Consider the following 10,332-nt stretch of genomic DNA (forward strand, 5'->3'; position numbering starts at 1 on the left):
GAGACACTGCCATGGCACCGGGGACACTGCCACGGCTCCAGGGACACTGCCATGGCACCGGGGACATTGCCATGGCACCGGGGACACTGCCACGACAGGGACACTGCCACGGCTACGGGGACACTGCCACGGCTCCAGGGACACTGCCACGGCACCGGGGACACTGCCATGGCACCGGGGACACCGCCACGGCTCCAGGGACACTGCCACGGCACCGGGGACACTGCCATGGCACCGGGGACACCGCCACGGCTACGGGGACACCGCCACGGCTCCGGGGACACTGCCATGGCACGGGGACACTGCCATGGCATGAGGACACTACCACGGCAGTGAGGACACTGCCACGGCATGGGGACATTGCCACAGCACCGAGGACATTGCCACGGCACCGGGGACACTGCCACGTCTCCGGGGACACTGCCATGGCATGGGGACACTGTCACAGCAAGGGGACACTGCCACGGAATGGGGACACTGTCACGGCACCGAGGACACTGTCACAGCACGGGGACACTGCCGTGGTACCAGGGACACGTTGGCACCGCGGCGCCTCATTAGCGTGTCCCTGTGATCAGGCAGTTGCCGCCTGCAGGCGCTGATCAGAGGCCACCGGGTGGTGGCACCTGCTGGGGCTGCGGGGACCACGGCAGGTGTATGACAGGGATGGGGCTGGGGACAGCGTCCCTGGGGCTGGCAGGGGGAGGGGAGGGACAGGGACAGGGACACTGCCACGGGGACACTGCCACCGCCGTGGGGACAGTGATGGGGGGACACTGCCACACCATAGGGACACGGGGTGATGGGGAGATGGGGCGATGGGGACAGTGATGGGGACACTGCCACCGCCATGGGGACCCAGGATGATGGGGACAGGGATGAGGACACGGGGTGATGGTGGAGACCCGTGGGGAGGGTGAGAATTAGGGGAGCAGGCGGTTGCTATGGAATCCCGTTGCTATGGAGCCGGTTGCTATGGAGCCCCGTTGCCAGGAGCACCCCTTCGCCATGGACCCCGTCGGTTTGACGCTCGTTGCTATGGAGACCGATGCTATGCACGCTGTTGCCATGGAGCCCATCGCTATGGGGCACCCCGATGCTGTGGTCCCGTTGCTATGGTCCCCGTTGCTATGGACCCCATTGCCTCGGAAACACGTCGCTATGGACCCCCGTTGCTATGGAGCTCCCGCTGCTATGGGCCGCCGTAAGCCACCGCGCTGCGGAGCCGCCAGAAATCGCGAACGCCGCCGGAGGGGCGGGGCCGCTGGGAAAAGCTCCCGCCCCTCACGGTGTCTGGACCAATCAGCTCGCGGGGACGGGCAGGAAGGGGCGGGGCCTGAGGAGCGCAGCCGGAACAGGTCGGTGGGGAGCGGGGAGTGCGCGCGGGAGCGACCCCAGTTCGGCCCGGTACAGCTCGGTACAGCCCGGTACTGAATAGGGACCCCGGTACAGCCCAGGGACCCCGGTACGGGACAGGGACCCCGGTTCGGCCCGGTACAGCCCGGTACTGACAGGTACAGCCCGGTAAAGCTCGGTACTGAATAGGGACCCCGGTACAGCCCGGTACTGCCCGCTTCGGCCCGGTACAGCCCGGTTCGGCCCAGGGACCCCATACTGGAGCTGGGGGCCAGTCCCAGTTCAGCCCGGTGGCCCCAAACTGGGAGCAGCTGGTTCCCAGTAAGGAGCAGTGACCCCGGACCATCCTGGTACGGCCCAGTGACCGCTGGCCGCGTTCTGGGTCCCTGTCCCAGTACAAACCAGTGCCGCTGTCCCAGCACAGACTGGTGGCCATTAACCCCTCCCAGTCCAGGCTCCCGGTGACCCCCCGATCGCCGCCAGGACCCGCCCGCGCCGGACCCGCGGCTCCGGACACGCCCAGCCATGGTGAGTGGGGACGGGGCCACCGGTCACTCTGGGGTCACTCTGGGGTCACTCACTGGTCACTCCGTGGTCACTCTCGCTTTCCCCCAGGGCGAGCGCAAGGGCACCAACAAGTACTACCCACCTGACTTCGACCCTGCCAAGGTGGGCTGGGGGCTCAGGGGGCTTTTGGGGGGCTGGAGAGTGTGTGGGGGTTTTGGGAGGTTTTGTGGGGCTGGAGGGTGCGTGGGGATTTGGGGGGGGTTTGGGGGGCCTGGAGGGTGCGTGGGGATTTTGGGGGGCTTTTGGGGTCTGGGTGGGTGAGGGGAGATTTTGGGGGGTTTTTGGGAGGCTGGGTGGGTGAGTGAGGATTTGGGGGGGGGGGTTTTGGGAGGTTTTGGGGGGCTGGAGGGTGCGTGGGGATTTGGGGGGGGGGGGGGGGGTTTTGGGGGGCTGGAGGGTGCATGGGGGTTTTGGGAGTCCCTCCCTGACTCCCCTTTCCCCCTAGCATGGATCCCTCAACAAGTACCACCACAGCCACCCACTGCGGGAGCGCGCCCGGAAACTCTCCCAGGGCATCCTGGTCATCAGGTGAGGGGGGGGCACCCCAAAATCCCCTTTGTCACCCCCCAAAAACCCCCCTGACCCCCCAAAAACTCCCCAGGTTTGAGATGCCCTTCAACATTTGGTGCGATGGGTGCCAGAACCACATCGGGATGGGTGAGTGGCTGTTCTGGAGGGTTTGGGGGATCCCAAAGGGGCCCCAAATCTGCGGGGGGTGTGTTGTTTCATCCCCCCCCCTCCCCACCCCCCACAGGTGTCAGGTACAACGCGGAGAAAAAGAAGGTGGGGAACTACTACACCACACCTGTGTACAGGTGAGGCACAGCCCCGCCCTCACCCGCGGGGACACCACCTGTGGGGACACCTGGGGATCTTTTGGGGACCCCCTGAGCCCCGTGTCCCCCCCAGGTTCCGGATGAAATGTCACCTGTGTGTCAACTACATCGAGCTGCAGACGGACCCCGGGAACTGCGACTACGTCATCGTCAGCGGGGCGCGACGCAAGGAGGAGCGCTGGGACCCCGAGGACAGCGCCCAGGTGCTGCCCACAGGTGAGTGCCAGTGCCCCCAGCCCCTCCCAGTGCCCCCCAGTCCATCCCAGTGTCCCCAGTACCCCCAGTCCTCCCCAGTCCCCCCCAGTGCCCCCAGTCCCCCCCAGTGCCCCCAGTCCATCCCAGTCCTGGCGCAAGGAGGAGCGCTGGGAGACAGGAGACAGCACCCAGGTGCTGCTCACAGGTGAGTGACAGTATAGCCCAGTATGACCCAGTGCCCCTAGTCCATCCCATGACTCCAGTGCACCCCAGTCTGTCCCAGTTCCCCCCCAGTGCCCCCAGTCCCCCCCAGTGTCCCCAGTCCCCCCCAGTGTCCCCAGTCCATCCCAGTACCGCTGTCCCCAGCCCCGGAGCAGCAGCAGCGCCTGGCCCTGGACCCCATGTTCCGCCTGGAGCACGGCGTCAGCGACCGTGGCGTGGGGGAGCGCGCGGCGCCCAGCCTGGCGCGGCTGCAGGCGGCTCAGGGCGCCTGGAGGGACGACTTCGGCCTCAACAGCCGCCTGCGCCGGCGCTTCCGGGTCAGTGGGGGCTCGGGGACCCCCGAGATACCCTGGGGACCCCTGAGATTCCATTGGGACCCCCAGATTCCACTGGGAAACACAAGATTTTATTGGGAACCCCAAGTTTTTATTGGGACCCCCGAGACTCCACTGGGACCCCCAGATTTTCATTGGGAGCCCCAAGATTCCACTGGGACCCCTGAGTTTCCATTAGGACCTAGAATTTCTTTTGGAACCCCCAAATTTCCATTGGGGTCCAGAATTTCCATTGGGACCCCCGAATTTCTATTGGCACCTCGAATTTCCATTGGAACCCCAGAATTTCCATTGGGACCCCGGAGTTTCCACTGGGACCCCCGAATTTCCATTGACAACCCACAAATCCCCACCGGGGAAGCTCCTAAAGCCCAAGGAGGGGCTCTTGCCCCCCCCGGGGGTCTCCGTGCCGGGCCCCCAGACCCGTTTTCCTCACCCAGGAGGAGAAGAAGACGCTGCGGGAGGAGGAAGAGGAGGCGGCAGCGCTGCGGGCGCGGGCCGGGCTCAGCATCCCGCTGCTCCGCGAGGAGGAGGAGGATCGGCGCCTGGCCGCGCTGCTCAGCCTGCGCGCCCCCGACTGTGCGTCCCGGGGGGTTTAGGGGGGTTCCGGGGGGTTCGGGCCCTGCCCTGACCCCCTCTCTCCTCCACAGCCTACGAGGAGAAGCAGCGGCTGAAGCGCTCCGAGATCTCCCAGCGCTCCTGGTTCAACCCGGGCACGACCCGAGCGGCCGGGGGAGCCCTGCAGAAATTGGGTCTGGGGGCGGCACGGGCGCTCAGGGCACCCCCGGGCCCCCCGCCCCCGACCCCCGCCGGGCTCGGCATCGTGCGGCGGCGGGCGGCGGAGGAGGGGGTGGAGGGGCCGCCGCCGGTGCCCCGGGAGACCCCCCAGGTACCCCCGGAGTCCCCCGGTGCCGCCCCCCAAGCGGGGGGGGCTCCCGCCGCCGCCCCCGGCCCATCGCTCGTCGCCGACTACTCGGACTCGGGCTCCGAGAGCCCCTGAGCGCGGTTTTAGGGGGCCGGACCCCCCCCCCCAAAAAAAAAAAGAGCCCCCTCCCCCATTGTAATTTATAGTCGCAAGCAGCTCAGAATTAAAAGCTGTGGCGGCCTGTCGCGATAGTCGCCTGTCCCTCCGCGCCGCTCCTGGGCGGTCCCGCCGGCAGCGGGCGCTGCCCCCGGAAGAGGCGGTGTCTGTCCGTCCGTCCGTCCGTCTGTCGCGCTGTCGCGATGGCGCTCGAGTCGCTGCGGTACCGGCGCGGTTCCCTGGAGGTTCTGAACCAGCGGCTACTGCCGGGGCAGCTCCGCTACGAGCGGGTGGGGGGCGTGGAGCGCGCCTGGGGGGCGATCCGCGACATGGAGGTGAGGGGAGACCCCACCCAGTGCCCCAAATTCCTCTGAGCTCCCTTGGCCCATCCTGACTCCAAATCAACCCTCCGCGCCTTTTTTTTTGCACCCCCCCCGCTCGTTTGGGGGACCCCAAATCCCCCTGGGGGGCTCAGGGGGTGTTCTGTGCGCCCCAGGTGCGGGGGGCTCAGGGGGTGTTCTGTGCCCCCAGGTGCGGGGGGCTCAGGGGATGTTCTGTGCCCCCCCAGGTGCGGGGGGCTCAGGGGATGTTCTGTGCCCCCCCAGGTGCGGGGGGCTCAGGGGGTGTTCTGTGCCCCCCCCAGGTGCGGGGGGCTCAGGGGGTGTTCTGTGCCCCCCCCAGGTGCGGGGGGCTCAGGGGATGTTCTGTGCCCCCCCAGGTGCGGGGGGCTCAGGGAGTGTTCTGTACCCCCCAGGTGCGGGGGGCTCAGGGGGTGTTCTGTACCCCCCCAGGTGCAGGGGGCTCAGGGGGTGTTCTGTGCCCCCCCAGGTGCGGGGGGCTCAGGGGGTGTTCTGTGCCCCCCCAGGTGCGGGGGGCTCCGGCCATCGCCCTGCTGGGCTGCCTCAGCCTGGCTGTGGAGCTGGCGGGGGGCGCGGGGCCCCGCGAGGATTTGGGGGCGCTGGAGGAGTTCGTGGGACAGAAATTGGGGTTCCTGCTGACCGCGCGACCCACGGCCGCCAACCTGGGCCGCGAGGCCGAGCGGCTCCGCGCGTTCGTGCGGCAGCGGGCGGAGACCCCCGGGGTCAGCCCCCAGCAGCTGCGGGAGAGGTAACGGGGAGGGGCGAAGGGGATTCGGGGGGCGCTGGAGGGATGGTGTGAGGCGTGTTGGGGTCAATACTGGGCATCCCGGAGGGAGTTTGAGGGTGGGAGAGGTCTCGGGTGATCCCTGGAGTGGGTTTGGGATGTTGAAGGGGAGTGCCGGGGTCTCCCAGGTGAGAAATTGGGGTCCCGAGGTGCTGCTGGGGTGGATTTGGGGTTCCAGGTGCCGCTGGGGGGGCTTGGGCGTTAAGATGGGGTCTCGGAATCCCCTGGGGTGGGTTTGGGGTCCGGACTGGGGGGGGGGCACACCCCCGTTTTCCCTCCTCCCCAGCATCATTGAGTACATCGAGGGGCTCCTGGAGAAGGATCGGAGCGACAACCGGAGCATTGGGGCGCACGGGGCGAGTCACATCCTAGGGAGGGTCGCGGGGGGCGGTCCCGTCACCCTCCTGACCCACTGCAACACCGGGACCCTCGCGACAGCGGGCTACGGCACCGCACTGGGTACGGGGGCACCGGGGGGGCTGCGGTGGCCTCGGGGGGCTCCGGGCCCCACTGGGCACTGGGAGGGGTGGCGCCGGTGGGCTCGGTACCCCGTTTCCCCCCCCCCCGCGGTTTTCCAGGCGTCTCTATCGCGACAGGGGCTTTCTGTCGCGGCGTCCCTGACGCGTCCCGCGTGTCCGCAGGGGTCGTGCGGGCGCTGCACGAGCGCGGGTCCCTGTCGCGCGTGTTCTGCACCGAGACCCGGCCCTACAACCAGGGCTCACGGCTCTCGGCGCTCGAGCTGCGCCACGACGGCGTCCCGGTCACGCTGATCGCCGACAGCGCGGCGGCCGCGGCCATGAGAGAGCGGGGAGTGCAGGGTGAGGGACACGGGGGGTGACACGGGGTGGACAGGGACCCGGGACGGGCAGGGACAAAGAGAGGGGCACAGGCAGGGGACAGGGGACACGGGACAGGAACTGGGCGAAAGGGGGGCACAGGGAGGGGATGCGATGGGGACACAGGGAGGGGACACGGGACAGGAACCGGGACAAAGGGGGGCACAGGGAGGGGATGCGATGGGGACACAGGACGGGTCCCGCTGACCCCGCTCTGTCCCCAGCCGTGGTGGTGGGCGCTGACCGCGTCACCGCCAACGGGGACGTGGCCAACAAGATCGGGACGTTCCAGCTGGCGGTGGCCGCGCGGCACATGGGGATCCCCTTCTACGTGGCCGCCCCCAGCAGCACCTGCGACCCCGCGCTAGCCTCGGGTCGCCTGATCCCCATCGAGGAGCGGCCGGGAACGGAGCTCACGCAGCTCGGGGGCGTGCAGCTGGCTGAACCCGGTGGGTGCCGTGCGGGAGGGCGCGAGGGTCCCTTTGGGGGGGCGCAGTGCCCCAGAGGCCGGAGCAGGACCCACGGAGGGTTTGGGGGGTCCCTGATGGGTCAGGGGGTTCTGTGAGAGGTGGAGCGCCCTCATTCGGGTGGGGGGTCTCTGCCAGAGCCCCTCTGACCCCGTGAACGCCCTCCTCTTCCTCCTCCAGAGGTCGACGTATGGAACCCGGCCTTTGACGTCACGCCGCATGAGCTCATCACGGGCGGCATCATCACGGAGTGGGGGGTGTTCGCCCCCTCGGAGCTGAGCCAGGCGCTGGCGGCGCGGGACGGGCGGTGATGTCGGCGGCCTGAGAGCATCCCGGCAGGCCTTGCGGCAGCAATGCCCCGCTGTATCCCGGCAGCCTTTGCGGCAGCAATGCCCCGGTATATCCCGATAGCCTTTGCGGGAACGATGCCCCGGTATATCCCGGTAGGCTTTGCGGCAGCAATGCCTCGGTATATCCCGGTAGCCTTTGCGGGAACAACGCCCCGGTATATCCCGGTAGTCTTTGCGGCAGTAATGCCCCGCTATATCCCGGTAGTCTTTGCGAGGCTGAAGTTCCGGTATGTACCGGCTGCATTTTCAAGGAAAAAAAACCACGCCTTTGCATTTTTGCAGCCTTTACGGGAATAAAGCTCCGTGTATCGCTACGGTCTGTGCGGTAAAAACGGCCCTGGTGTGTCCTTGAGTTTTTTACATCGAGAAGGCCGCGATTTATCCCGGCAGCCCTTGCGGAAATAGCGCCACGGTGTATCCCGGGAACCCTTGCGGCTGTAATGCCCCGGTATATCCCGGCAGCCTTTGCGGCAGCAATGCCCCGGTGTATCCCGGTAGGCTTTGCGGCAGTAATGCCGCGGTATATCCCGGCAGACATTGCGGCAGTAATGCCCCGGTATATCCCGGCAGCCCTTGCGGCAGTAATGCCCCGGTGTATCCCGGTAGCCTTTGCGAGGCTGATGTTCCGGTATATGCCGGCAGCATTTTCAGGGGAAAAAAACACGCCTTTCTATTTTTGCAGCCTTTGCGGGAATAAAGCTCCGTGTATCCCTACGGTCTGCGCGGAAAAAAACGGTCCTGGTGTGTCCTTGCGTTTTTTACAGCGAGAAGGCCGCGATTTATCCCGGCACCCCTTGCGTAAATAGCGCCCTGGTATATCCCGGCAGCCCTTGCGGCAGCAATGCCCCGGTGTATCCCGGCAGCCTTTGCGGCAGTAAGCCCCGGTGTATCCCGGCAGACTTTGCGGCAGTAATGCCCCGGTATATCCCGGTAGCCCTTGCGGCAGTAATGCCCCGGTATATCCCGGTAGCCTTTGCGAGGCGGAAGTTCCGGTATATACCGGCAACTTTTTCAGGGGAAAAAAACACCTCTCTGTATTTTCGCAGCCTTTGCGGAAATAAAGCTCCGTGTATCCCTACGGTCTGCGTGGAAAAAACGGCCCTGGTGTGTTCTTACGTTTTTTACAGCGAGAAGGCCGCGATTTATCCCGGCACCCGTTGCGGAAATAGCGCCCCGGTATATCCCGGCAGCCCTTGCGGCAGTAAGCCCCGGTGTATCCCGGCAGCCTTTGCGGCAGCAATGCCCCGGTGTATCCCGGCAGCCTTTGCGGCAGTAAGCCCCGGTGTATCCCGGCAGCCCTTGCGGCAGTAAGCCCCGGTGTATCCCGGCAGCCTTTGCGGCAGTCAGCCCCGGTGTATCCCGGCAGCCTTTGCGGCAGTCAGCCCCGGTGTATCCCGGCAGCCTTTGCGGCGGTAAGCCCCGGTGTATCCCGGCCCGTCCAGCGCTCCTGCCCCGTTTGCCCCGGGCCCGGCCCCGCAGCCGCGGTCATGGCTCAGGGCCGGCCCAAGGCGGCGGCCAAGCGTCCGAAGGTGGCGCCGGCGGCGGCTCGTGCGGCTCGGGGCCCGCGGAAGGGAGGTGAGGCGCCTGCCGGGGCCCGGGGAACGGTGCGGGGGCGCGGGCGGACTCGGCGCTCCGGGGTCCCTCGGGGGCGCCCCGAGATGAGCGGCGAGCGGGCGCCGGGACTTTAGGGTGCAAGGAGGCTCCGGTTTGGCGGCGTGTCCCGTACCGGTCGCGGGGGGGTCTCCGGTGGCGTCTCGGTGGCTTTTTTGGGGGACACGCGGCTCCGGCCGCTCGGGGCTGTCGGTCTCTCGGTCTCAGCCCAGCCCCGCTCTCCTCAGGCCGCTCCATCGCCCCGAAGAAGCTCCGCGTGATTCAACAGCAGCAGCTGCAGAAGGTGAGGGGGCCGTGGCGGGGCCCGGGGGGCTCCCCGTGCCTCCGCTGATCCCCCGCGCTCTCCCCAGCGCCTGGAGGTCGGGATCAGGATGCGGATCGAGCGGGAGACCGTGCAGCGCGCGCAGGGCAGCCTCCCCAAAAAGCTGGCCCTGGTCTCGGCGCCGCCGCCCGCCCAGGAGAAAGCCAAGAAGGGCCGCGGCTGAGCCCCCCGGGATCGTGCCCGGAGCCCCCTCAGTGACCGAGCGAGGCTCGGGCGAGCTGTTCTCAGCCCCGCCGCTCTTTAATAAAAGGGGTTTGCGGTGCGCCCCCGCACCCTCCAGGCTGGTGTCTGATTTGCGGGGATGTGTCCGCACAGGGCTTGGGGAGCTCCTGGAGGCCACCTCCCAGGAAGGGGGTGGGTGAACGCCGGGGAAGCGCCGAGATTGTGGGTCCCCTAAGGGTGTCCCGGTAGCCCCGGGAGCGTTTTGGGGGCGAGGTGGGTGTTCCCGGGAGCCTCGAGGATCCCACGGAGGTCGCGCTGTCCCCCAGGGGCGTCCTTGCATCCACTGGGGTGTCCCGATGTCCTTGGGGGGTGCATCCGCTTCGATTCCGAGCGGATCCCGCTGTCTCCGAGTGCCCCCGGTGTCTTCAGGTGGTTCTGGGAGTGCCCGTGGGGATTCTCTGGGTCCCTGAGACTCCTGGGGAGGGTCTCGAGGGGATCCCGGCATCGTTGGGGCGGAGCTGCGAGTGTTTCTCGGGGGTCTCTGTGTTTTTGGGGTACTCTCAGAGGGTCCCGGCGGATTCCCGGGGTGGGAATGGATCCCGCCCTTTTCCGTTTCCCGGCGCCGCCACAACTTTATGAATGGATCGGCGGGCCCCGCCCCTTTCCCGTGGCTCCGCCCCCGCCCCGCGCTGATTGGTGAGCTGCGCTGTGACTGGCAGCTGGCCCCGCCCCGCGCTGATTGACAGCGCACTGAGCCGCGGCCGCCATGCCGAGCTGCAGAATGCTGATTTATTTTTCCCTGATTTATTTTTTCACAGACTGTTCTGGAATGCAGAGGTGAAGCGGGGTTGGATTTGGATTGAGCTTCAACTCCGGCCGCACTTTGTGCAAACACGGTTTGTGCCAGGG

The 10,332-nt window shown here is 67.3% G+C and overlaps 3 protein-coding genes across 14 annotated transcripts; all 3 read left to right on the forward strand.

The window, feature by feature from the left end:
• Positions 1-1,331: 1,331 nt before the first annotated feature.
• YJU2B (YJU2 splicing factor homolog B) lies at positions 1,332-4,579 on the forward strand. 9 transcript variants are annotated; one of them, XM_079332465.1, is made up of 10 exons: positions 1,332-1,427; positions 1,781-1,884; positions 1,972-2,025; positions 2,369-2,451; positions 2,525-2,580; positions 2,678-2,738; positions 2,833-2,975; positions 3,321-3,493; positions 3,952-4,090; positions 4,162-4,579. In XM_079332465.1, the coding sequence occupies exons 2-10, from the start codon at positions 1,882-1,884 to the stop codon at positions 4,509-4,511; spliced, it is 1,062 nt and encodes a 353-aa protein (XP_079188591.1). In that variant the 5' UTR covers positions 1,332-1,427; positions 1,781-1,881; the 3' UTR covers positions 4,512-4,579. The 9 variants fall into 9 exon arrangements, with proteins under 9 accessions (XP_079188591.1, XP_079188588.1, XP_079188589.1 ...); XM_079332462.1 differs by having other exon boundaries at positions 1,332-1,417; positions 1,840-1,884; XM_079332463.1 differs by having other exon boundaries at positions 1,344-1,427; positions 1,776-1,884.
• Positions 4,580-4,686: 107 nt separating this feature from the next.
• Positions 4,687-7,379, forward strand: MRI1 (methylthioribose-1-phosphate isomerase 1). Of its 3 annotated transcripts, none has more exons than XM_079332473.1 (6): positions 4,687-4,867; positions 5,398-5,639; positions 5,962-6,134; positions 6,317-6,493; positions 6,804-6,960; positions 7,159-7,279. In XM_079332473.1, exons 1-5 carry the CDS (start codon positions 4,736-4,738, stop codon positions 6,953-6,955), a joined length of 876 nt encoding a protein of 291 aa, XP_079188599.1. In that variant the 5' UTR covers positions 4,687-4,735; the 3' UTR covers positions 6,956-6,960; positions 7,159-7,279. The 3 variants fall into 3 exon arrangements, with proteins under 3 accessions (XP_079188599.1, XP_079188597.1, XP_079188598.1); XM_079332471.1 differs by having other exon boundaries at positions 4,689-4,867; positions 6,736-6,960; positions 7,159-7,379; XM_079332472.1 differs by having other exon boundaries at positions 4,712-4,777; positions 6,736-6,960; positions 7,159-7,379.
• A 422-nt stretch (positions 7,380-7,801) lies between these two features.
• Positions 7,802-9,449, forward strand: LOC306815973 (leydig cell tumor 10 kDa protein homolog). 2 transcript variants are annotated; one of them, XM_079332475.1, is made up of 4 exons: positions 7,802-7,842; positions 8,710-8,903; positions 9,167-9,222; positions 9,290-9,449. In XM_079332475.1, the coding sequence occupies exons 1-4, from the start codon at positions 7,805-7,807 to the stop codon at positions 9,422-9,424; spliced, it is 423 nt and encodes a 140-aa protein (XP_079188601.1). In that variant the 5' UTR covers positions 7,802-7,804; the 3' UTR covers positions 9,425-9,449. The 2 variants fall into 2 exon arrangements, with proteins under 2 accessions (XP_079188601.1, XP_079188602.1); XM_079332476.1 differs by lacking the exon at positions 7,802-7,842.
• Positions 9,450-10,332: the final 883 nt, after the last annotated feature.

This window comes from Erithacus rubecula, assembly GCF_903797595.1.
Source record: "Erithacus rubecula genome assembly, contig: scaffold_318_arrow_ctg1, whole genome shotgun sequence".
In the NCBI taxonomy this organism is placed as follows: domain Eukaryota; kingdom Metazoa; phylum Chordata; class Aves; order Passeriformes; family Muscicapidae; genus Erithacus; species Erithacus rubecula.

Bases quoted from the DNA above. Each gene is read 5' to 3' on its own strand.
- LOC306815973 (XM_079332475.1), top strand. From the start codon at position 7,805: ATGCCCCGGTGTATCCCGGTAGGCTTTGCGGCAGTAAT. The intron at 8,904-9,166 runs GTGAGGCGCCTG...CGCTCTCCTCAG, and splicing joins TCGGGGCCCGCGGAAGGGAG to GCCGCTCCATCGCCCCGAAG. The intron at 9,223-9,289 runs GTGAGGGGGCCG...CGCTCTCCCCAG, and splicing joins AACAGCAGCAGCTGCAGAAG to CGCCTGGAGGTCGGGATCAG.
- YJU2B (XM_079332465.1), top strand. The intron at 2,739-2,832 runs GTGAGGCACAGC...TGTCCCCCCCAG, and splicing joins TACACCACACCTGTGTACAG to GTTCCGGATGAAATGTCACC. The intron at 3,494-3,951 runs GTCAGTGGGGGC...TTCCTCACCCAG, and splicing joins GCCTGCGCCGGCGCTTCCGG to GAGGAGAAGAAGACGCTGCG.
- MRI1 (XM_079332471.1), top strand. From the start codon at position 4,736: ATGGCGCTCGAGTCGCTGCGGTACCGGCGCGGTTCCCTGGAGGTTCTG. The intron at 4,868-5,397 runs GTGAGGGGAGAC...GTGCCCCCCCAG, and splicing joins GGGCGATCCGCGACATGGAG to GTGCGGGGGGCTCCGGCCAT. The intron at 6,961-7,158 runs GTGGGTGCCGTG...TTCCTCCTCCAG, and splicing joins CGTGCAGCTGGCTGAACCCG to AGGTCGACGTATGGAACCCG.